The sequence below is a fragment of the Rutilus rutilus genome (assembly GCF_951802725.1).
Source record: "Rutilus rutilus genome assembly, chromosome: 9".
NCBI lineage: Eukaryota > Metazoa > Chordata > Actinopteri > Cypriniformes > Leuciscidae > Rutilus > Rutilus rutilus.
In genome coordinates, this window is record NC_140223.1 from 38,888,691 (window position 1) to 38,915,547 (window position 26,857).

The window sequence follows — 26,857 nt, forward strand, 5'->3', positions numbered from 1 at the left end:
CTGGGAGTGTATATGAGTCCACACTCAAAAGTGTAAAGTGTTAAAATATGAGTGTTAAATTAACACTCAAGAGTGTTAAAGTTAATGAGGTAATCAAGTGATTAATTTAGAGATGATTGAGCATTATTGAAGACACCTGATGTTAACAATCAGAATCACTGAAGGAGAAAATCACAAATTGTAAGTCACCATTATGGTGATCAGTGTTTACTTTAGTTGCGCTCTTGACCCTTATATGTTTACTTTCAATTTTGCTTGTCTGCTGTTATTGATTTATAACAGTCAGATGAACAAAGAGACCATGTGGTCTGATGGTGTTGGTTATGTTTTGACATAATCATGTTGTGATCTGAAAAACTAAACTTATTGAGATAGTTTGGTTTAACTTGTTAATTACAGCAACTCTGAGATTCTACAGCATATGATTTTCAGTATTTTTCATATAATCTAAAACATTTAATAAACATTGTTCTGATCAAAAGACTTTCAAATGAATTTATTTAGAAACACATACATATATAATGAGCCTGTGAATCTCAACAATGGTGACAGTAATGAAGCATGTTGCAGTGGCTGCCACCAATCACAACTCATTAATGGCTCCCATCATGCATTGCGGTATGAATAAATTATGATCTGAATTGTCTATGTAATTTACTTTTCCTAATTGAATATTCTGCTCGTCACCATTGTTGAGATGCATAGGCTGAATCTTGACGTCTGTGTGTGCCTAAAAGAAAGATTTTTATTTTATTTTTTCCAAAACAACTTTTAAGAAATCCTTTGTATTGTATCTAAAATTCTGGATATTTATGCAGATTCACAGTTATGCTGTAATCAACAACATAAATCTAAGTCAGAAATAAGGATCTTAATGAGTTCAGTGATCAAGTTCAAATGATGATTGTCATAATATAACCAACACCATCAGATCACTTTTTTTCTTTGTTCATCTGGCAGTTATAACTCAGATACAACAGCCCAACAAAAACTAAAGTTATCAATATAAGGGTCAAGAGCCCAACTAAAGCAAACACTGATCACCATAACGGTGGCTTACAATTTGTGATTTTCTCCTTCAGTGATTCTGCTTGTTAACATCAGGTGTCTTCAATAATGATCAATCATCACTCAATTAATCACTTAATTATCTCATTAACTTTAACACTCTTGAGTGTTAATTTAACACTCATATTTTAACACTTTACACTCTTGAGTGTGGACTCATATACACTCCCAGGAGTGTTAATTTAACACTGGAGTTTTTGCTGTGTACATTTGAATGTGATACATAATAATAAAAAAAAAGGGTTGAGAGTTCTAAGGAACAGCAACATTTGTATTAGTATTATTTTATATGGGAAGATAATGTATATTATATATTAAACAATAACCACAACATAGAGAAGTTAAAATGGACAAAGTTGGATGAACCTCACGAAACCTGCCAAGGGCATTTCTTGGTCATATTTCATATTAAAATGAAAAGCTAAATATAAGATTGTGTATTTGTAGGAGTGCATGGGCATGACAGGAAGGTGCTACATTTACATAAATGTAACACTGCAAAACCCCATTGGCTTTGTTTTCCAAAGTTGCATCTTCGCATATTCTAATTCACATAGTTTACGGTCTTCTACTGCAAAGAGATTATCAAACAAACTTTGTATACAGCATTTGCACATATTATGACCAATGGGTTTGTATGACTTTTCAAGTTGCCCTTATTACTGGGTAACTATTTAAAAATGATTATTTTCGCACTCACAAAAGAGCAATTTAAAATTGAGTAAATATTTCTCAATAAAAGTTAAATATATTCACTACAGGAATTTCCGTTACTTTTTAAAGGTTTGGGAATAACAATTTTCAAATTCCCTAACATTTCCACCATTTTCCATGAATGTGTGGACCGTGTGAATAAGGTAAACATATTCCATTAAAATGCAAACCCTCCACAGTCGAAAGCATCAAAATCAGAGTCTCCCTCAAAGTCGAAGCTGTTAATGTGTGGCGACTCTATGGCTTGGCTGCAAGCGTGGTAAGAACTGCCTCCCCCCATCTCAGAGAAACCTGTGGAGTGAGTGATTTCAGGAGCGTGAACAGCCAGGTTAGATGAGGCTGGTGGACAGGAGTTGAGGTAGCCCAGCGCTGAGGACGCGGCCGCTCCACCCATCAGCAGACAGACGGCTCTCACAGCGCGCGCATCGCTGCTGTTTCCGTGGCGCAGGCAGTCTGCGGAGTGAAGGGGCGGAGCCACTGTGGGGCTGCAGGGAGGCCGCTGGTTTATGCTGCCTAAAGTTCACAACAGAAACACTTGTAGATAAGTGCACATAAACATGTTGACATGTGGATAGTGCATATACAATGATACAATCACAGAGGCTGTTCATTATGTGCCGAGTCAACGTTTGCAGAGATCAGAGAGCAGTTGCGGCACCACAATGGCCTACTTTATTTTATCGACAATGCTGTTCCAGACACAGTTAAGCTGCCACCTTTCTCCTATTAAACATCAAACAAAAAGAAATGACCAGGCTCAGACAATGTAATTACATTTTTTAAAACTCCTAATGGCAAAAGACAAGATCACAAACACTAAAATAACTGCAGCTAACAGCATATTACGGCAAGGGATGAATTGTATTCATGGAGTGTATTTGACTGACTAAATGTTTTTATCCCTTACGGAACAAAAATATACTGCAAATTATAATGCAATATATTACATAATACATTTCCATATATGGGAAACTAGAAACTGCAATATATGCATTGACCATGTATGGCTATATATTAATGAATATAAAGTATTTATAAATGAAGACAAAAATAGCATTACATGTAATATTCATAAAGTTGCATTCTTTATTGTGTACATACAGTGCTATGCATAAGTTTAGACACCCATACTAAAGTTGGCTAAAAAGAGGAATAAAAAATCATCTTTTGGAAACTGAACTTAATGCCTTAATTTAAAAGATTAGGAAAAATCCAGCCTTTAAGGACACCAATTTTCTTTGTGAATGAATAATGCATCGTAAATAAATAAATGTTCTTCCTTAAAATACAGGGTGCATAAGTTTGGACACCCCTATGTTAAATTCCCATAGAGGCAGGCAGATTTTTATTTTTAAAGGCCAGTTACTTCATGGATCCAGGATACTATGCATCCTGATAAAGTTCCCTTGGCCTTTGGAATTAAAATAGCCCCACATCATCACATAGCCTTCACCATACCTAGAGATTGGCATGGTTTTATTTCAGTTAGCCTAATAGCTAGTTTGATTTGCATTGAGAGATGATCTTATGGAAAGTACCCCATGCCAATCTCTAGGTATGGTGAAGGCTATGTGATGATGTGGGGCTATTTTAATTCCAAAGGCCAAGGGAACTTTATCAGGATGCATAGTATCCTAAACAAAAAATAAAATAAAAATGCTTAAAAATAAAAATCTGCCTGCCTCTATGGGAATTTAACATAGGGGTGTCCAAACTTATGCACCCTGTATTTTAAGGAAGAACATTTATTTATTTACGATACATTATTCATTCACAAAGAAAATTGGTGTCCTTAAAGGTTGGATTTTTCCTAATTTTTTAAATTAAGGCATTAAGTTCAATTTCCAAAAGATGATTTTTTATTCCTCTTTTTAGTCAACTTTAGCATGGGTGTCTAAACTTATGCATAGCACTGTATACTGCTATACATGTTTCCATATAAATGTGAATGTATGTTCACATATATATATATATTTCTAGTCCCCAGCATGCTTTGCTTCTGACTGACTTCTGAAAGGAGAGCAAAATGTTAAAATTAAATGTTATTTAATGTGTTTTGCTCAATATTAACCCTCTGGGGTCTGAGGTGTTTTCTGGCCCTGGACGTGTTCTGACATGCGCTGACATTTGTGTTTATTTCTGTTACTTGACATTTTCATGGCTAAAGTCTGATTACACTGTATTCAGCACAAACTCTGCTACAATAATATATCAGCAGCATGTATGTAAAAGTTTGTACAGGGGGAGATCTGTTAGTGTTTAAAGTTTTATTATATTGGAATTTAAAAGTTTTTCTGGTATGTCTCAGTTTTTAGGGTTACCATTGTGCTGAAGAGTAAAGCCTGGGGTTCGGTTGACGACTGGCCAAAGACCATTACAATTTCAGTTACTATAATTAAAAGTAATGGCTGTGCATTTGTCAGTACAGTGATAGTCTCATGGTTACATACTTTAGCACATGCAGGTGCTTATGATAACTAGCTTGAAAATATGAAACATGTATAATGTACATAATTAATAAATATATTACATTATATATTTCTGTATTTATGCATGTTTATTTTGCATGAGTAAATGTATCTGCAATATATTACACATGCAGTACCATATCTAATCACATATACATCTATATATTATGAAGTGTGTTACTGAATATAAAATTACATACATTATGATATATTAGTAAATATATTGTCACATTTTTTCAATATACGAAAAGCAGCAATTCCTTGTGTATTATTCAATATATTGTAATATATTAACACAATATATTATTCTGTATATTTTCAAATATACAGTTAAACCATTTAATATATTGATTATTCATAAATGGGAAATATATTTTTGTTCCGTAAGGGTTGCCTCACTACTCTATGTTTGTGCAAAAAATAACTTTATTATACACACAGTAGTTCAGCAATCAAATTTTGATGCACTTTAGAGTTTACAGTACATAATATATGTATTTCTGTGAGTTTACAGCATATTTGTGTTAACTTTTACAAATATGTAATGCATTTACCATTTATGTTTTTCCTATGTGTCCTGTCATGTTATGTGGGGTAATTCAACACCTACTTTTACATGTTAAATAAATATTACATATTGTCCCTTTTAAAGTGTTTGGGATCAGATGCATGGTGTATGCGGACGGGGAAGCAGAGGAATGAGAGAGTAGGCCTTCTGATGTCTATATAGTAATCTTGCCTCACTACTCTGTTAAAGGTGAACAGATTGAAGGTTACCACTTGAAGTCTGCTACATAGGCACCGAGATGGGTTGTGTGACAACTGTGAGATGTTAGAAACTGTGGTGCATGTTTTGTTGGTATTTGATAAGTATAATGCATTTCGTAAAAGCTTAGTGAAAGAGAGTAAATTGTTAAGTGCAGAGGATATTCAGAGGTATAGGTAAACCGGATATACAAATGTGTATAAAGGATTTTTGTACATTTCTACATGGCACAAGTTTAGATAGTAGAATATAATATGGTGCAATGCTTGGATCAGAATGTGTGGGGATCTGATAAATGAACACGCAGCGCCATCTAATGCCGTATTCTTAAAATACCCTAGTGAAAAATAAACATACCCAAATGTATTTGAAATAAATGTATTTTGTGCTAAGTATACTACAAATACATTTACATAAATACCCTGCATTTGTACTTTTGGTAAACTAAATTGATATATTTAAAGTCTCCTAAATTACTTATTTTTTACTGAATGCACTTTAGTTGTGCGGAAGTAGTTCTGAGGTCCAACTAAAGATATACTTAAGTGTATCTGATGGGGCTAAAGTGGAACTCTTGCAAGTATACTTTAGGTACACTTTAAATATCTTGCATTTAAAGACTGACAGAGATCATACAATCCTTATTAATAGTGATATTAAAACACATTTTTAGGCTTAATATTAAGAAATGTGCATTGTGCAAAAAATAAGTACATTTTAATTATAATATTTATATCATTAAGTCTCAAGCGATATGTCAGTAAATATGGATTTGTAGTATACTTAGTATGAAATAAATGTATTTTAAATACATTTTGGTGTAGGTTTTGTTCACTATTAGTCTTCTGACCTTGGCAGACCATTATTGTAGAATATAGCTAATAGGAAATATGTTACAAAGTACTATAGGTGGCGCTAATGCTCCTAAGAGTGAACAGCCATTAACAAGAAGTTAGATTTGTTTGGAGTTAGCAGCATGGTTCATGGTTTTGAGTGACACTCCTGCGCAATCGATGCAAGATGCTGTTTTCTTTTTCATGTTTCATTTGTGGTTATTTATTGCCTATGTTTATTCACATGTATACTGATGTAAGTTTACACTTATTTGTTTTTAGAAGGGCCTGACTATTGATGCCAGGAAGGTTGACTCCCAAGAAAAAGAGTTACTTAACATAAGGACTCCGCCCTTACCACGTACCATCGTGTGACCTTTTTGTATCCTCACAAGGATTTACAAATTGTTTGTGGGATATTTGGTGAATTATTTCAACCTGCTACAGCTTACCTCATCTAAAGATTATAGGCTTCATTCATCTACTGAAAGGACTTTATACAGGATCTCCACTGTGTGTGGACTAACCCAGATAATACATCATAATTTAAATTACATTTCCTTTGGTATATTTGAATCTTCCACCCCATTTGAAAATTGCAACATTTTGTGTTAATATATATATATTTCATCCCATCCAGTAGCGGCATCTGACCATACATTTTGGTAATCTGCCCTACCTAAATTTACGGTCAGGAGCCGCTACTGGTTCAGATTAAAAAAAAAGGTTCTTAGCTGCAGTTTATGATAAACATTTTGTAAGCTCTATGTTGTAATCTCTGAACACACAGAGAACACTTTTGGCAGAGGTTGCGTTATTCAGTCTAAGGGTGGCGCTCTAATGTTGATTGACAGGCTTTAAGTAAACATGCATAGAATGCTATCTAATTGCCTTAATGTAGTATAAATTATTATTTGCCTTCAAATGTTGTTTTAAAATATTACAAGTTGTGGAGGAATTCCAGTGAGGAAAAGAAGGTCATGTCTTTTCTCAAAAATGAAACAAACACAACAGAACTATATGTTCACATGAGCACATATAAATTAAAGGGTTTATTCTTAGATTAATTTGATACGCTACTCCACATAGGAAGAACAGACATCATGCCTGATGCAGACTATCACACACATAGCTGAAGCAGATTGATGTTGTCTTGCTCTGGAGTGAGGTTTACGTGAGGTAACATGAAAAGAAGAAGGGTAGCCTGAAATCTGCCCCAATGGCTCTCAATTAGAGCATACCGCCGATCCATTTTTCACCACAGATTTACATTGGAAAATTGTGGGGCGCTGTAGAACTGGGGAGGACTCAGGCTTAGTATCATAATACATGCTGAAGCCATACGTTACATTTATTATATCCTGCTCACTTTGACTTAAAATAGTCATTATATTTACAATACATAATATTTGTTGCAGGATGCTGAAAACATTTTCAATTTATTATTGATTCAGTTTCTATAGAGGTCTATGTTTTGCTTTTGAATATTTTACAGACGAGCCGTGGCTGATCTCATGTATCTATGTAAATATTCTTTATATTTGATAGAAAGATTCTACAGATTATTTCTTGTTGCATATTTTTATTTGTACGGTTTTTACCCTCCCTAATATAGATCTTGTGGCATGTGATCTGGTTTTAAATTCTAGGCATTGTTACACGTTCCTTGGTTCTCTGACAAAACACTTCCTTCCCTCTCAGTTCTGCAAAAATACAATATATTTAAGTAGTACTTGGCTACAAATCAAATACGACAGTTACGAGTTTGAGGGTGTATAATGTGCTACAGTCAAAGGTCTCTCATCTAAAGAACTGTACTGTGTAATGTAATTCTACTGTATAGTAATAAAAAACCTGTAGATGACCCTGTAAGGCCAGCTTCCTTCATGGTCATTCCATGCATACGAACATGATCAACTAGAGTGCACTAACTTGGATGGGTTAAAATGCAGAGGACAAATTCTGAGTATGGATTACCATATTTGCCCTTTGCCCATATAGTTCTTTGAGTCCCCTGCCCTTGTTTTCCTCTTTCTCTCTCTCCCACCCTTTTCCGCTCTCCCACCAGTGTTAGAATGCATTTTCCAAAGCAGATACTCATCTGTGGCCCTGATTATTGTCATCAGTTTTGCTACATGATGTCCAACATGGGAAATGTGTGTTACATGTTCACATTGTGACGGCTTGATTTAATTATAATCTGTACTTGTGTCTTCTGAATGAGAACATGGTTAAACCTGTGCAAAATTAGGGCATTTTTGTGTGACGTTTTGCAGAAAACATTGAGAAAGTTGGAATGTGTGAGGTAACTGGAAAATGTGTTTATAGTTTTGAGAAATGTGTTGTATGCAGAAATTAATCAATTATTTAGGAAATTGGGCCAAATGAATCAGTTATCGTGTTTTAGCAATCAAGAAAACTGTAATATGAACATAATAAAATAGATAAAAGCAATATATTATAAGTTAACATTAACCAAAATTGATCAATGCTGTTCAAAATCATTGTTTGTGAAACCTAAAATGCACGCACGCACACACACACACACACACACACACACACGCACACACACTCAATCTCAATCATAACATCTCAATTAGTTTTATTCAAGTCAAAAATATTATTTCAAATTGAAGAATATCAACCTAAATACATTAATTTATAGAATAAAAAAATATTATACCAACAAAATAATTGTTATGGGTAAAATCAAGTAAAAAATAGAAATAAAAATAAACCTCTTTAGGTTATCACTTTTTAGTGCACCATTGAAAGAAAGACCTAAAACCAGAATACAGAACATAGCAGAGAGAATAAGCTTGAAAAAAAAGAGTTAAACATGTTTAACGGATTATAGCAGAGAGAGAGAGAGGCTTACCACAGGACAACTGCATTGGCATCACAGGAGATTTTTCTCTTTTAATCAGCAACATGTAAGGATTATTTATTCTGTTTTTCCAAGTGTACTCTTAACCATGGACAGTGATGATTTATGATAGTAATAATATCATGATACACAGCAAAATCCCCAGAGTGGTTATTTGATGTTAATAGATTATATTCACTAACAATACTCTCTTGCCACAGATTGGACATTCTGAATGTGGATTTTTTTTTTAAAGACACAGACATCAAGAATCAGCATATGAATCTCAACAATGGTGACATGCTTCATGCCGCAATGCATGCTGGGAGCCACAATGGTATAAAACGTATGGCTCTCAGGATGCATTGCGGCATGAAACATGTCACCATTGTTGAGATTCATATGCTGATTCTTGACGTCTGTCTTAAAAAAAAAAAAAAGATTCCCAATATGTATTTTAAAAATGTAAAAACTCAGAATGTCAAATCTGTGGCTATAACCATCAAATAACCACTCTTAGACAGTGATGAGATAAGTGCATTATTCTATTTTTTGTTGTTGAAATCTATATCACCTGATAATCTTTGCTTCTGGCTTTCTTTGCAACAAATTACACGTTTTGGTAAAAACTGTGACAAAAGCCACAAAAATAAAAGCAAAGAGTCAAACTGCCCAACTAAAGGAAACACTGGTTACCATAATGGTGACCAAACATTTTCAATAAATCTTCAACATCTAAACCTCTGTTAATTCTCAATAAGAACTTCTGTAGACGTATGACAGAAATAACGTCAATCTGGTTAGTAATAAGTGAAGCTGGTGTAATGGATTTTTTAATGAATAAAATAGTAAACTATATATCAAACTAATCAAAACTCTAACATCTAATCTTACTTTCCTTTTTTAGGCCTAACAATCCTAACACTTTAACACAATGTACTAAAACGTTCTGTTCTTTGTTTTTGAATGTTGTTTGCCATACCCCTTTTACTTTGGTTGTGTGAGTGTAAAAATAACAAATATGGGAAATAAAACCTTGTGATTAAGTAACAAGAGGATTTGCATATGAAGAAACAATCAAATTGTAGGGAAATTATGTAATGTATCATGTCATTTTCGCCATACCCCTATTCTATAAAAATGGTTGTATCCGTGTTTGCTGGTGGGATTCCCTCTGAAATTTGTCTGAAATCCTCTGGCCGTGCTTCTTCTTGGGGGAGATTCTCTGAGAACTGCTTGGGAGATGAACTGCCATGATTAAAGTATTTAAAGGACATTTGCTGAAGTCTGTTTGTTTATTATTGCTGCGCAGCAAGTTAGTTTAGGGAAGCAAGTTAGTTAGGGGGACAAGTTAGGGATATTGATCGGGGACGTCGATTGTAGACGAGACCCAGATAGACTAAACGTCGACTGTAGACGTTCGGGGACGTGGATTGTAGACGAGACCCAGGTACATAGTTAGGTTTAGGGAAAAATCTACCACACTGGTAATGCTGTTTGTGGAGTTGTTTAATCCACCCCTGCTGAGATCGTGAGAGATTTAATGTCTTCTTTTGTCATTTGATTTCATCTAAGGCTGTGGCTGGAAGTCAGTTGTAGTTCTTGTGTTTCAATTTTTTTCTGTTCTTCTTGTTTCTCTTTCCTTCAATGATTCTGCTTGTTGACAGCAGGTGTTCATCATTAATCCCAATCTTCACTTAATTAATCACTTAAGTATCTCATTAACTTTAACTCTGATTCAGAGTTATTTTAACTCTCTGTAGAGAGGGACCAAATGTTCTCTGAGCAGAATTAATTTAACTCTGGGGATTTTGCTGTGTATATACCATTATCATCAAGAACAGGCAGTGGCTTCATAATTTCACCTGTGTTCTCAGAAGAATCTGCTATGGAGCTGATTCATTATTTACAGGTCCCCCCTCCCCCTTATAAATCTATTTTACGCACCATTCTAAAGGCCTGAATGTGGTGATTTCAGGGAGTAGAACATGTTTCTGGATCAACATTCCAATCAACCAATCAAATTTGAGGGATAGTTTTTTGTAGGTAGTCAAGTTCCCTTTCAAAAGCTTCACTCTATGCTGCGCTGATAGCGCTTTGGGAATATCTTTGATTGACCAGCTGTGAAGTAACACCTCAATGAAATTGAACTTGGTACCCTCAGACGGTGGCGTCATTGGAATGCGCACTCGTCAGAGGTTATAATTAGATGTGCCTCAGGTTTCTTTGTCTTCAGACCATACTGTGTGTGTGTGACAAGCTCTCTCTTTCTGCCTCTCAGCTAGGAGTTAGTTTCACTAGGCAGTGTGCAGAAAATTCTCTCTTTCTTCTCCCGTTCTAGTAAAAAAAAAAAAAGAGAAAAAGAAAAATGAGCGACGTAAGCGGTGTGTGTCTCCATGTTCACGGCCCATGCCTGAATGCGATTCACACCAGTTTTGTTTAGTTTATTTGGGGGAAGAGCATGCTGCCCTTGCGTTGAAGCAGGGCGAGTGCGAGCCCTGTGAGGGTTTTCCGGTTAAAGTGCTACACGCTCATCTTGCTTACTTCCCAAGTCCAGCACCCACTCTACCATTGTGGGGCTCTCGTATGGAACTGGCTGAGGAGCAGGAGACGGGTCTGTCCCTATCGCTTGCTCTCTCTCCAGATCTGAATATCCTTTTGCGTGATCCTAAAGCGTTCCCTGGTGTTTCTTCGGCTTGTGCAGAGGACAGCGTATCTCTTGCATCCGCTATGGATTTTGAGATTCCTGTCTCTGAGCATTACTCATGCAATGATAAAGCGTATGAGGAACTACTCACACAGTGGCCAGGTTACAGCTAGACCAACCACGTGAGCAAGAGACCCCCAAACGAACACCATGTCAGTGTTGCAGGCATACCAGGTTGACCTGCTGAAGGGCCTGGGTACGGGAGGTTCTATCGTCGAGGAGGCGTTCTCTGAGCTTCCTTGAGCTGTTCCTCCGTGCGACCAAGCAAACGGCGCGTGCCGTCGGCCGTTCACGGAGACCTGCACCTCCAGAAATACCATGTCCTAGTGCGGGTGGACAACACAGCGGCAGTCTCTTACATAAATCACCAGGGCTGTCTGCATTCACAAACTGGAATTTTTCCTGCAGGAAAAGTTATCAGCAGGCACATACCCTGCCACTCTCAGAGTTTCTGTGGCCGCTTTATCGGCTTGCCATGGCTTGATTGACAGGGTACCACACGGGAAGCATCCTCTGCTTGCTTACTTTATCCGTGGGGCCAGGCGGCTGAGGCCTCGCTCTAGAACCAAGTTTTCTTCATGGGACTTAGTTATATTCTTTGAGGGGCTGGTAGAGACCCCCTTTGAACCTCTAGAGCAGTGGTTCTCAAACCTGTCCTGGCATACCCCCAACACTGCACGTTTTCTTTGTCTCCCTAATAAAACACACCTGATTCAACTCATCAGCTCATTCACCCATGTTATAATGAGCTGATGAGTTGAATCAGGTGTGTTTGATTAGGGCGACAAAGAAAACGTGCAGTGTTGGGGGTACGCCAGGACAGGTTTGAGAACCACTGCTCTAGAGTCATTGACTGACAAGCTTTTGACTCTAAAAATGTTTTTTCTTATGGCTATCACCTCACGTCTTTCTCGCCATCATGCTTAGACTTTGCCCCTGGAATGGTGAAAGCAATTTTGCATCCTCATCCTGACAACCTGCCTAAAGTTCCTTTCTTGACCGTACATCCGGTCACTCTTGAAGCCTTCTGCCCTTCGCTGTTCTCAGGAGAAACTTCACCGACTGTGTCCATGCCCTTACAGAACGAAAATATATTTCACATATATGAATGATCAATATATTACATGGTTTAACCATATATTTGAAAATATACAGAATAATGTATTGTGTTAATATATTACAATATATTGAATAATACATAAGGAATTGTCGCTTTTCATATATTGAAAAATATGTGACAATATATTTACTAATATATCATAATGTATGTAATTTTACATTCAGTAATATACATCTATATATGATGAAGGATTATAATGCATCAGATATGGTACTGCATGTGTATTATATTGCAGATAAATTTACTCAAAATAAACTCATGCATAAATAGAGAAATATATAATGTAATATATTTCTTATATTTATTAATTATTTACATGTTTCATATTTTCAAGCTAGTTATCATAAACACCTGATTGTGCTAAAGTATGTAACCATTGTGCTCATGAGTGCACAGACATTATTTTTAATTATAGTAATTGAAATTTTAATGGTCTTTGGCCAATCGTCAACCAAACCCCAGGCTTTACTCTTCAGCACAATGGTAACTCTAAAACCTCAGACATACCAGAACAACTTTTAAATTCCAAAATAATAGAACATTAAACACTAACAGATCTCCCCCTATATTAACATTGAGCAAAACATTAAATAACACTTAATTTTAACATTTGCTCTCCTTTCAGAAGTCAGTCTGAAGCAAAGCATGCTGGGAACTAGAAATCTGTTGTAACTCATTCCGTAAATGTCTGTATATATAGGCCTATATATGTGTGTGAACAACAACATTCACATTTATACATGTAGGCCTATGTGCAATATATGTACACAATAAAGGATAACACTTTGTGAATATTACATGTACAGTAATGCTATTTTTGTCTTCATTTATAAATACTTTATATTCATTCAAATATAGCCATACATGTTCAATGCATATATTGCAGTATATTGAAAAATATAAGCACTAGTTTCCCATATATGAAAATGTATTATGTAATAAATCACATTATATTTTGCAGCATATTCCCATATATTTTTGTTCCGTAAGGGCAGTCCTTGCTCTGGGGCCTCATGTATAAAACCTTCTGTAGATTTCAGCCTACATTTGCTATGTAGAACACAATTAAAAGCGGAATTATCATGCGCTAGCCAAGTATCCTTAGTTAAAACATTAAAAAACAGCATTCCACAGGAAAAGGGTTCAAAAGCAGCTCATCCACTACAAATATTTATATTTAAATTAATATAAAAATATTGTAACTTCTGGATAATGATTTCATAAAAATGTCAGTGCTTAACTCCATTAATGAGAGTGGCGTATATCTAAATGTGTATATCAGATGTAATCATTCTGTATACTTCATTACTTTGCTCACTCCAGTAAAAGAGTGTGCATGGTCCAGAATGTCCGTATGGTGCACACATGTAGAGACCTGGACTACTGTTGCATTATTTGTATTTGGGTTTGAAATTATAGGCTACACTCATATGCAAACCAATTGTTGATGGACTTTTCATGTTCATATATGAGACATGATTATAAAAGGGTTTTTTTCAAATGTGTGTGTGTAAGGGAAAACAAATCATACAATGGCTGCATTTTATTGTGTTTTTTGAGAGCGTCAATCTGACGATGTACTTAGACCCCTCAAGTTCAAGGGGCAGGGGGTCAAAGAGAGTAAAAGGAGCAACGCAGTTTTTTTCGCGAAGAGCAAGTGAAGTTCGGCGCTTAGAAAGCTGACAGTAGTCAACGCTCACGCACATTTTGAGTGGCAGCTCGGTGGCGAAAGTTTGCGCGAGATTATGGTGTGAACTGGGAAACTTCACGCTTAAGTTTGAAGTTTGCAGTTTGCAGCCCAAAAAAAAAAAAAACATTGCGAGAGAGTTCGGTGAGAGCACCTCATGTTCGCGTGAGTCAGAAAGATGGAGGAGATCTAGCACGAGGATCCCATGTGAGAGAATCTGTTTTGTGTGTGTGTGTGTGTGTGTGTGTGTGTGTGTTTATCATCACGTTGATTTGTTTTATTAGTTATAGATTGTGAAATCACCCAGAAGAATATTCCCGTGTTTATTTTCTCAATTTCAGTGTTGCAGTTTAAGCTATAATAAATTGTGTAATTCGTTTGAAATCTGGAAGAATTTACCCGTGTTTATTTAGTTAATTTTGGGTAAAATTATCGCAGTGGTGTTTGTAGTTGAGAGTTCATGTCAAGTGCGTGTTTATTGTCTTTAACACTGAGAGATCGTCGAAATCGGGAGATCTGTGTTGATTTTCGCGGATGCATCTAACCAGATCGCCCAACGTCATTGTGGGTTGCGTCACGGATGCTGTTTATCATTTCGCTGGGGAGTGAGGATTAGAGATTACTATTCTGCAATTGGAACTCTTGTTTTCCTGATTCGTGAGTAGGCTACACTGCATCAAAGAGCTCCAACTAGCGCGCCATCTGTGTACTGAAAATCCCAGCTGGGTAAAATTAGAGTATTACATTGATTGACATTTGTTTTTGTTTTTTCTTTTGGGGGTTATGGTGGTTATTGGGATTCATTGCTGTTGTGTTGTGACTTTGTGAATTGAATTATTTGGTCATTTAAAGAAACGAAAAATAGTACTGAGAAGAATAAATAGCCTAGGCCTACATGTTTATTGATCTGCCATAATTTTGTGGGATTTCCTGTGGAAAGAACTGATTTGTTAATTTGTTATTTGTATTTAAAAATCTAAAGGTAAACACAGTAGTGTTTTTTATTATTATTATTTTCAAATAGAAAAACATGAATCTGACACTATCAGGTGAAGATCTGAGATTTGGGTTATAGGTGTCGATACTGTAACTGAAGGGAATTTGCCTTTACCGGGTTAGTGGGTAAATTTAAGATTCCTACCTTGTGATCCACAAGACTCTACCCGGCGGGAGGGCTACACACATATTTCTGTCAGGACCACTACAGTCAAATACGATTGACAGTTAGCATACAGTTTGGATTGGCGGTATGGTTCTGTTCTGGACAGCCTAGCATGGATAAGAGCAGGGAGAGCAGCAATAACCCCCTTAGGGTACACAGAACAGAACCAACATGAATGTTTGCAAATATATTTAATTCAAGATTTTAAAGTACAACATAATTCGAGAATTTATTCTGATTCAAGGGGAATCAGAATGCCAAATCCTGACTGAGAGAGGTGGAGCTGGGGAGGGAGGAGGGTAATTAGCTCCTGAGAAACGCGATAGCTGCTGATAATAGTGAAGGAGCTTATATATGTATACGGTGATAGGCGTCTTATTCCTATAGGTAGACGTGGATCAGCTGAGAGTCAGCTGATGCGAGCTTGACTAACGTGACCTGCCAGAACTAACGCTGCGCTTGATTTATGGCTAGTTTATTTTTTATAAATCCTGATATGTGTGGAAAATTGCGTACACACATTTCGATGCCTTTTTTTGTGTGTACGCAACGTTTATACATCAGGCCCCAGGCCTACATACACCGAACTAGCCAGTGGTGAAAGTATTCGTATTCAGAGCAACTATTTATTTGTCAGGGGGGCGGCCCCCACCAAGCAAACAATTTCACATTGGGTGAGGGATGCTATTGTTTGTGATGCAGCAGGCTGGTCTTCTCCGCACACATTCATAAAATTGTATAGTTTGGATGTTCATGCTACTCCGGGCTCGCACGTCCTTGAGTCAATATCACAAGCCAATATCACTTGTGAGCACACACTACACTACTGTGAGAGGTCTAGACACCCCCAGTGTGGCGGCGTGTGGGTATTCTCGTATTCTGCGCTATCAGCGTAGCATAGAGTGAAGCTTTTGAAAGTGACCCTCTCGGGTTACTTGACTGTAACCCTGTTCCCTGAAATAGCAGGAATGAGATTCTGCGCTTCATTGCCACACTGAGGATGTGCCAGGACCGCTCTTTAGACAACGTGATACCTGAGGATGCACCTGTGGCACATCTAATTATAGCCTCTAACGAGCGTGCATTCTAATGACGTCACCGTCTGAGGCTACCAAGTTCAATGACAACTTCATTGAGGTGGTATACACATACTTCAGGGTTACAATCAAGTAACCCGAGACATTTAGGCTTACAACAGTTAGGGGCTTCTACTCCATTCTTATTCTCCTTTCATTTTCCTCTGATTTTAGGGATAAGTTATGGACGGGGATAGGTTTAGGGGTAGGGTTAGGATTAGGACCATGTTTTGGACAGGAATGTTGCTCCAGGATCAACAATAAATGTCTTAACATGTCTTACTTGGCAAAATCACAGCCACCGTATGTATGCTTGGGCTGTTGAAGAACATATAAAAAAAATTACACAAAAGAAAATAACAATACAATAAACTCTTAACTGTGTAAAAACAGTCAGCTTAAGGTAGCTAGAAGTATCGTGCAGTTAAATGTCAAAATAAATAAGGGTTTGAGACTGTTGTAGTTTCGAGGTGCCTTCAAGGCAGTCGTCACTTTCACATCCTGCAGGTGCAGTTTGTCACATGGCATTTGCTGCATCTAGAACTTAGTTTCCATGAGCAAATATGGCAGAATTCACATCACATAGTTCCAGGGGGAGCAACTACTTTTGAATGGGAATGCTAATAGTTCTCCTGCTTGAGAATCACTGCTCCAGAAGGAACATTTGTATGAATGGCTTATAAAAAGCATGATATTACCATAGCACCACATCCAAAGCACCATAGTAATATCACTGCATATTTTAATTAATGAGTAGTGAAACTGAGCTGCACCTCTGTGTCTGATGGAGTTCTCTCTGGAGCGGACACGCGGCGAGCTCAAGCCCTTGTCGCTGAGGTGCGGGGATGTGGGCTCTTTGTCACTGGAGATGTCTGGAAGCGGCTCTCGGTCCGTGATGCAGGGCGTGATGCTCTGCTGTCTCTGCAGGACCAGTGGTGAGGTCACACCCTGAGCAAAAAGAGGATGCCATTGAAATGTGCAAACATACTGTATGCTGAGTTGTCACGAAAACGTCTTTCTAATCCAAAGATTAAAGATGGCAAAGTGTTCAGTTGTCTCTCATGAGAGATTACAACACTTATCATTGATATAGGATCTGGAGAAGGCACTGCCACATGACATATTATGTAACATTCATTGAGAATAATCCTGCTGTTTGGCAAAGGAGCAATAAACATACATAGTGTCATGGGGGGGGGGGGGGGGGGGGTTGCATTTATTTGATCAAAAATACAGCAAAAACATATTGTGAAATATTATTACTGGATCATTTAAAATAGTTGTTTTCTATTTGAATTTATTTTAAAATGCAATTTATTCCTGTGATGAATTTGCAGCATTATTACACCAGTGCTCAAGAAACATTTCTGATTATTATCAATTTTGAAATCTGTTGTGCTGCTTTATATTAAAATATAAAATATATATATATATTTATACTAAAATAACAGCATTTATTTGAAATAGAAATCTTTAGTAACATTATAAATGTATTTACTTGTCAGTTTTGAGCAATTTAATGTATCCTTGCTGAATAAAAAAAAAAAAAAATCTTTAAAAATAAAATAAAATAAAAAATAAATAAATATTTGAATTGCAGTGTATTAATTGCTTAACAATGAGACCACTAGTGAAAATGCTTCTATTTTCAATTTTTTTTTTAATTCGATGCTTTTTTTTCCCATCACACGGTTTAACAATTTCGGTAAAAAATGTATTACCCCAAAATTACAGTAAAATGTCAGGTTAATCTAAAACCTGTTTATTTCAGGTATACAAGATTTTCCAGTGTGGTCTCAGACTTTCTGACTCTTTCTGACACAATATATTTGGTGTTTATGAAATGTAATAACTCACCTCCTTCACCTTCCTGAGTAACTTCAGCCATTGACTGTTGGAGACAAAAAGTTTAGTATCACAATGACTCACATTTGTTAAAAAATTTAAAAGTGCATGTTTTGCCCGCAAATATATACTTATACAAAGGATAATCATTCAGTAAGCTTTACATGAACCAGGCTGTTGGCCCACCTGCACTCTTCAGGGCTATCAGAGAGCAGGAGGAGGAACTTGTCTTGGGGCAGGATGAGGGCAAAGCAGCTGTCTCTGCGTCCTCCAGGGGGTAAACGGGGCAAGTCCAAGATTTCTTTACCCTCCACTATGGACTCACAGTTACTCTGGAGCGCCACCACCTGGTCAGGTGACGAGTCTGCATCTCGACACACCATCAGGTTTCCTTCCACCGTCAACACCAGATACTTTTCCTTCCATTGCTTGAACATGAAGCCCCCTTAGAGAAAAACAGAGGGTAAAACTTGAATACGTGAAGGTGCACAGTTTTTGCCCCATTCTCAGAAAACAGTGAATTTGTGAGGCAGAAAATTTCACGAAAATTATATTCATTGTTATTTTTTGAAAAGGTTACTTATAGAAATTATAAGTTCTATAAATCATCACACAAAATTGTATTGTTCAGGCTGAGAGTAGCAGGTTCGTAGAGCTCCTTAAATCATTTTAATTTAAATTTGAATAATTTTTAAACTTATGACACGGCCATATTTAGTTTCATTGTCTTGTTTAGTTTCTAGTCACGGTTTTCGTTGTCTCTATTTGCCTGTGTTTTAGTTCTTCATTAGTTGTCATGGTTTTTTATTACTCACATACTTGTTCTGCTCATTGTCTCATGTTAATGTTATGTTCATGTGTAGTTTCTAATATATCTTCATGTTCATTAAAAGTTGCTTGTTACCATTCTTTCCGCATCATCCTGCATGCATAACTGAAGCATAACCTTATAGCGCTGCATTATTTCAACCCCAGTTCTGGTAGTAAGTTTTTACTATCATTCTAACAGATTTAATAGATAATAGTGAATTGAACAGATAACAGTAAATTCTGGAAGTATCACTTATTTTAACTGTGCCTTGCAATAAATCACACATTATAAGTAAAATCAAGAAGAAGAAAAAACCAACGAAACACAATATCAATAATCCATGATATTCATCTTTCACAAATATTTTGTGAGAGCCCAGGCTGGTATATTCAAAATGTGTTGCCATTTAATGATACAGGGATGAAGATTATCCACCAAATATAATTGGACCAGTCAATATTTGAGTACTCATTCAGGTATGTCTACTTGTGTTTAAATACCTAAACTATGGAACTGAGGCAGTGGATGATATATGATGTTACAAACATGCTACAATTTATAAAAGAGGAAATATAACGGTTAAACAGAAGTGCACACCTTAGTTTTTTCTCATGACAATAGATGGCATGAAATCACATCTCAACACATTTAAAAAATGGCTACACTCTTCTTTATTGTGTAATTTCATCTGAATATCAACATTTGTGTGATTTAGTCAACAAGTAACAACTACTTCTGAAAATAATCAAAAATAATCAAAAATAATAATAATAAAAAAAAGAACAATTGTGGATTTGTTGACCAATTCATGTTGTTAGATTTGTGGAGTATAAATTTCAGTTTTTATTTTTTTAAGTCAAAAGATAAAACTAGATGGACAAGAGTGGAATGTTGTTGTTGCTGTTGTTATTGTAATGTTAGCCCGGTAGTGGAAGAAGATGACCTCTTTGAATAACCAGCTGATCCAAAATGCAATAGCAAGTTCTTTCTAGAACCAGGAAGTATGACCATCTTAGCCCGGTTCTGTCAACACTGCATTGGTTTAGCTCCCCAGTGCTTGAGCGAGCTCTGAACTCATTATATATATCTATTGTGATCTCAAAATTCCGGCCAGTTGACAATACTTAGAATATCAAAATCAACATGTTTAGCACCCTTTTCCTGTTTAGCACCCAAACTCTAGAACAGTCTTCCTAACATTGTCCGGGAGCCAGACACACCTAGTCAGTTAAATACTAAAAACACATCTCTTTAACCTGGCATACACATAACACATTATCACATTTCTATAAATTCAAATTTGTTAAAGGATTGTTAGGCGGCATAAAGTAGCTAGGTTAGCCGGAACCGGGAACACACCCGATACCATAAGATTATATCATAAGAAGAATGGCATATATGTTAAAGGCACAATATGTAACTTTTTTGCTTTAAAAATAGCAAAAATCACTATATCTATGTTATATATATTTTTTTTAGTTGTGTACTTACATTATCCCGACTGTTTCCAACAACTTTCAAACCAGGAGAAATTTGTAATTTAATTCAAAGACACGTCCCGTTTCTTTATTTTCGTTTTGTCGCCGTCAATGGCGCCATATCCGCGTTGTCCCTGGTTTCCGCTCGTACTGCCATAGCAACCAGAGCCCTCTGATAGTAACCAAGGCGACAGACGTGGACAACTGTGTAGTTCGCGATGTCTATCTGCACGCTGTTGTTGTTTCGTTCAAACATTATGGACCATGGCAAGCAGACTTTGGATAAAAAAGGAGAACTAAAACGAGAATCAATATCAGCGCGGTGTTTTCGAGATGCCTAGAGCTCCCATAGACAGTATATAAACGAGAGCTCCACGTCCGAGACTTCGACCGCTCCTGCATGTACTTTATTAAACAGGTGAGCACATTTACATAAAACTAATCAATGTTATATAGTTCAACAATGATAAAATGTTAGAATATGATCTGTATGTTATTCTAATGTTGAGCTAGCTCACTGCTAGTGTCATACAGACAAACTAACACATACATTTCAACACATTCAAATGCAGTTTAGTGTGCTAGTGTAATGTTAGACCAAGTGAAACAGCGCTGCGTTACCTCACAAGTTTAATTTGTCTAATAAACTGACCTGTGAGTTGTAATTCTGCACTTGCGTGTAGTTCGGTAGAATGAAATGTCCATATTCCTTTTATATCCGCGGGACTCGCGTCGCGTGTGGAGCTGATAGCTGTCTCTTAGCAATCCCGACCTGCTTCATATCACAGTCATGATAAAAACATTGATGTATTCACTCATCCATAAACATTATTAGATCGGTCTGCTTGACGTTGACGACAAGATCCATAATTCTTAGCAAATGTTGCGTCATCAAACTACGCCTATGTTATTGTAAAGAGTTTAGCGACCCCTAGCGGTGAAAAATTCCATACTGTACGTTTAATATTAGTATGTCTGTCTCATCCGTTACCGTAATCAGACGGATCTGGTCCATATCCAGATCAGATGGAGGACCTGCACCTACAGTAGACACGACCACAACAGCCCTGAATATCAACAGAAACCATGTCAGCTAGTGAAGGCTTCGTCGACACGACAGCCATCGGCACTGATCCTCAGCAAAGACCACAAGAACCAGACAAGCCCTCTGCACCGACCACAATTGCCAGCTTCATCTCCATACTGGCAATGATAAATCCCATCTTCAAGCAGAAGGAACTGGATGAAATATTTTGAATGATACCAATCCACAATCTGACTTCTGACTTGATGTAGCCTGAATCATAATGGCACCGTGTTCGTTCGTTGACCAGAGGAGAACTGAGCGACTGAGACTGGTTTCTCACAAGGTTTTTTTTTCTCCATTCTGTCAATTGATGGAGTTTGGGTTCCTTGCCACTGTCGCCTCTAGCTTGCTTTCCTGGGACACTTCAAGTATTCAACAATATTATATCAAGTATTCAACAATATTATTGATCTGACTGCACTGACAATATTTGATGATAACTGAACTGATGAGGACATGACATCACTGTTTTCTGCAGAGCTGCTTTATAGCCAAATTGAACTCATTCCCTAACTGATCATCTTTACAACAGAACCGTATTAACATGGAACAATGACACTTTTTTTTTTTTTTTTTTTAGAACTGCTTTACATTCGAATTGGAAAATGGTTGCATTAATTTAATGACTTTACTGTTATCACTGTAAAGCTGCTTTGAAACAATATGTTGTAGAAAGCGCTATCAAAATAAATGTAACTTGAATTTTATATTTTATGTTATTTCAACTAATTTAGCAAATGTTTATATTTATTTCCCTTAATGACGCATTGTTAGCACACACTGAAACATATTCATTGTGCACATGCTAAACTTGCATTTAAATATGTTACAATTGAATGCAAGTAAAGTAAAGTAAAATATTTCAAACCAGATATGACAATCTTTTTAGTATTTAGTATATAGCATAATAGTTTTTTTTTTTTTTTTTTTTTGACTAAGTCATCCCCATTATCATCATTTGACCTAAATACAGACATACAGAGGGGTGGAAGCAATGTGGACAGGTGGAGCTGACACACTTTATGCTGTGAAAGCCTGAAATCAATAGATGAAGAGCACATACAAATAGCTCACTGTCAGATTATAGATTTATTTAAACATCAGGTAGATTAACGTTACAGTATAATGATCGGTAACAGAAATGTTCACGCCATTATTCTACATAGTCTTCTATTAAAGCTGTGAGATATGTCATTGGTGGATATTTTATGTTAAATGTAGTACTACATTTAGACTGAATGTCTAAAACTCTTTTAATCTCCAATCAATGTGTCGTGATCATCTAAAGGACACATCCTTTCTCTTCGCATCAATTGCAGGTCATAAGCTATTCAAGAACCTTTAAAAAGGAGTTATATGAACCAGACAAATGTCTGCAAAATCTAAATTTGCTACATAGACACAAACAAATCAATGACATTAGTCAAACAGTATTCACCATATGGATTTATTTAGGCCTATATAATAATGAGTGGCACACAAAGTGACTAAAACATTAGTGAACCAAATAAGAAAAAAAGAATCTCAGCCGGCACAGGTGGATTTAAAAGAAGAGGGAAATCAAAAAGTGTAAACTTTACCATATTTCTTGAGGAATCCTCTGTGCACCACTGCTGCGCTCATTCCTGTGGCCAGCCAAGCAGCAGAGATACAAAGCGTTCGAGCTGCGGCTTTACTCGCAATTTGAGAGAGAGACATGCACATAATCCGCACTCATTTAGAACATTCCAGCGGGCAGCGTCCAATCTCAGCATGCTGAGCAGGGCATTATGGGATTGTAGCGACAGCATCTGAAAGGGAAGACACACCAGTGCTTATAAACATCACATGCACCCATAAGCTGCCAATCATGATCAGAACCATGAGAAAATCCCATCGAGCTGGAGGTTGACAAATGACATGTCAACAAGGTCTATCTCTACACATAAGAAAAAGCATGATTTGGTTGGACTGCATATTGATCAAAAAATGTCAAAAGAGTACATAAACGCAGTATGCTTATACAAACAACATGCAAACAATAATGTTTCCACATGCTGTGTACACATTCACATGTGTATGAATCCCTGCACTCTTAATAAACAAAGGTAAACAATAAAGGTTTGTTATTGGCATTGATGGTACTATGAAGAACCTTTATCATTCACAGAATCTTTTTTATTACACAAAAGGTTATTTTTTTGTGGAAAAAGTTTATTTAGATGAAAATAATGCTATGGGAAGTTTAATTGATCAAGTACCCACATAGCTACATTTTGACGTCCCTGATCCGGCCCACATCTGGCACATGTGGAAAGATGATCTGGCCCACATGCAGCGTGGAATGACGGCCCTTGGGTGGCTCACTCCTGTTTGCCTGATCTGGGCCACAAGCAGGCCATAGCAATGCCACATGTCAGCCAATAGCAAAGAACTAAACCAGAACTGGACCTTATCTGAGCCACAAAATCTGTGTATATAAAGAGAGCTCGGTATTTGGCCTGAACACAGAGTACTCTGTTGATAGCCCCCAAAATTTAAAGAGCTCGAAGCTGAAGGTGTGCAAATAATAGGGAGGGGTTAGTCACTGGATTGTGAGTGCTTCTTGCGTCTTCAAATGAGAGTTTGATGGTCATGGCATCAGAAGGGTGAGCCTCGCTGGTAGTCGGCTGTGGAAGGTTGCACAAAGGTGAGCTCTTGCGGGAGCAGTATAGATAACGCTGCTGCGGCAGTGAAGTCTGGGTTATAAGGATAAGCGGAGCTCCTGCAGGAGCGGAGGAGGTAACACTGCTGCAGCAGTAGATGTATGTTGAAAGGAGAAACGAGGCTCCTGCGGGAGTGGATGAGATGACACTGCTGCGGCAGTGGAGCAAATTTGAATGGAGTAACGGAGCTCCTGCGGGAGCGTGGGAGAACATCACTGCTCAGCAGTGGAAAATTTCCCCCAAAAAACTGAGCTCCTGTGGCAGTGTGAGGGAACATCACCGCTGCAGCAGTGGAGAAAATTTTCCAGAGATACTGAGCTCCTGCGGGAGAAGAGGGTTACGTCACTGCTGTGGCAGTGGAGACAATTTTCCATAGAAACTGAGCTCCTGCGGGAGTGTGAAGGAACATCACTGCTGTGGCAATGGAGAAAATTTTCCGGAGAAACTGAGCTCCTGCTGGAGCGTGGGAGAAAATCACTGCTGTAGCAGTGGATAAAAATTTCAGAGAAACTGAGCTCCTGCGGGAGCATGAAGGAACATCACTGCTGCGGCAGTGGATAAAAATTCCTGAGAAACTGAGCTCCTGTGGGAGCAAGAAGAACATCACTGCTGCGGCAGTAGATACAATTTTCAAAGAAACTGAGCTTCTGCGGGAGCGTGAGAGAACATCACTGCTGCGGAAGTGGAGAATTTTTTTCAGAGAAACTGAGCTCCTGTGGGAGCGTGTGAGAACATCACTGCTGCTGCAGTGGAGAAATTTTTCAGAGAAACTGAGCTCTTGCGGGTGAATGAGGGAAGATTACTGCTGAGGCAGTGGAGACATTTTCCAGAGAAACTGAGCTCCTGTGGGAGCGTGAGAGAACATCAATGCTGCGGCAGTGGAGATATTTTTCCAAACAAACTAAGCTACAGTGGGAGCATGAAGGAACATCACTGCTGCTGCAGTGGAGAAATTTTTCAGAGAAACTGAGCTACTGCGGGAGTTTGAGAGAACATCACTACTGCGGCAGTGGCGAAATTTTTCAAAAAACTGAAAAACTGAGCTCTTGCAGGTGAGTGAGGGAACATCACTGCTGAGGCAGTGGAGACATTTTTCCAGAGAAACTGAGCTCCTGCTGGAGCATGAGGGAATATCACTGCTAAGGCAGTGGATAGTTTTTTTCCAGAGAAACTGAGCTCCTGTGGGAGCATGAAGGAACATCACTGCTGCAGCAGTGGAGAAAATTTTCCAAAGAAACTGAGCTCCTGCCGGAGCATGAAGGAACATCACTGCTGTGACAGTGGAGAAAAATTTCCAGCCCTCACAATCCAGTGACTAAACCCCAAGGGTTCGTTGAGCTTCTTTGATGTGGGAGCGATTTGATCGAATGTAACTCCTGAAAGCCTCTGCTGACCAGTGTTCAAGTGCTTGGATCTGTTGCTGGGAAAGGCTTTTTTGGGCAGCTGTGGTTGCTGCACCTATACGGAATGAATGGGCTTGAAAAGTGCTCTGCTGGGATGCTGGATTGGAGCAAAATGGACAGGGTGATTAGAGTCGTCTGTGAAAATTGGGTCATATGGGAGTTTATCCTGCAAGCTTCTGAAATGAAGGTAGGCTAAGAGGGATTGGTATGGTTGAATTGGTGATGGGAGATTGAAAATATAGATGAAGTGGCTTTTTTTCGTTTGATCCATTTTGCTTTGCTTTATGAAGTAAGAGATGGTTTCGTCATCAGGCACTGATAAATCTGAGACTTTTTTATTGAAGTTGGACGTGATTCTGACCATCTGAAGAAACCAATATGAACATTGTGTCAAGTGTGCGGGCGGGGTTGATGGAGTGGTAGCCTCGGCGGAGGGTGGAGATATATTTGGCGAGTATTTCTAAAGTTATTGGTTGTCTTGCATCTGGGCGAGTGGGTTGGATTCTTTGGATACCTTTGATGAGCATGAATGTCTTTGGCTATTTCTGAGGAGGGTGCTATGTTTTGCAGTTATGATGAATTGATCGCAGTCTTGTCAGTGATAACAGAGGACCCAAGGGCAGAGACTGATAGAGAAACAAAGTTTACTGAAAAGGTAACACAGGAGTCTGCCGTCACGCGGACGCAGTACTGGAGAAAACAAAAGTCAAAAACTTGGCTGGTCAACAGTGGTGGTCCCAGGGTAGGAAATGGTAGACAACGAGGGAGACTCAATCCCCAGACCAATAGCGGAAACTCACTGGTGCGATAAGGTGAAGATCATGGGCAGCAGGATAGCTGGGCAGAGAACAGAAGGGCATCTGAGGGCATGGGAGGGCATCCGAATAACAGATTTTATACAAGACACATGGAACATGGGGTGGACGCGCCTCAGATTGCGGGACAATTTGAGTAAGTAAGTAAGTAAAATTTATTTATATAGCACTTTTCACAGATAGACATCACAAAGTGCATGAGACATCACAAGTGCACAAAGTATGACGGCTACCGGGCTAAGGACCTTAACAATTGAAAAAGGTCTG

General features: G+C 37.8%; 1 protein-coding gene across 1 annotated transcript; it reads right to left on the bottom strand.

Annotated features, from left to right (window-relative positions):
- Positions 1 to 1,939: 1,939 nt before the first annotated feature.
- Positions 1,940 to 23,408, bottom strand: LOC311297426 (uncharacterized protein; the record flags this gene model as incomplete). Its single annotated transcript, XM_084419674.1, has 5 exons — positions 23,269 to 23,408; positions 18,499 to 18,757; positions 18,325 to 18,358; positions 17,241 to 17,415; positions 1,940 to 2,295 (listed from the first exon to the last, which is right to left on the bottom strand). The coding sequence occupies exons 1-5, from the start codon at positions 23,390 to 23,392 to the stop codon at positions 1,940 to 1,942; spliced, it is 948 nt and encodes a 315-aa protein (XP_084275800.1). The 5' UTR covers positions 23,393 to 23,408.
- Positions 23,409 to 26,857: the final 3,449 nt, after the last annotated feature.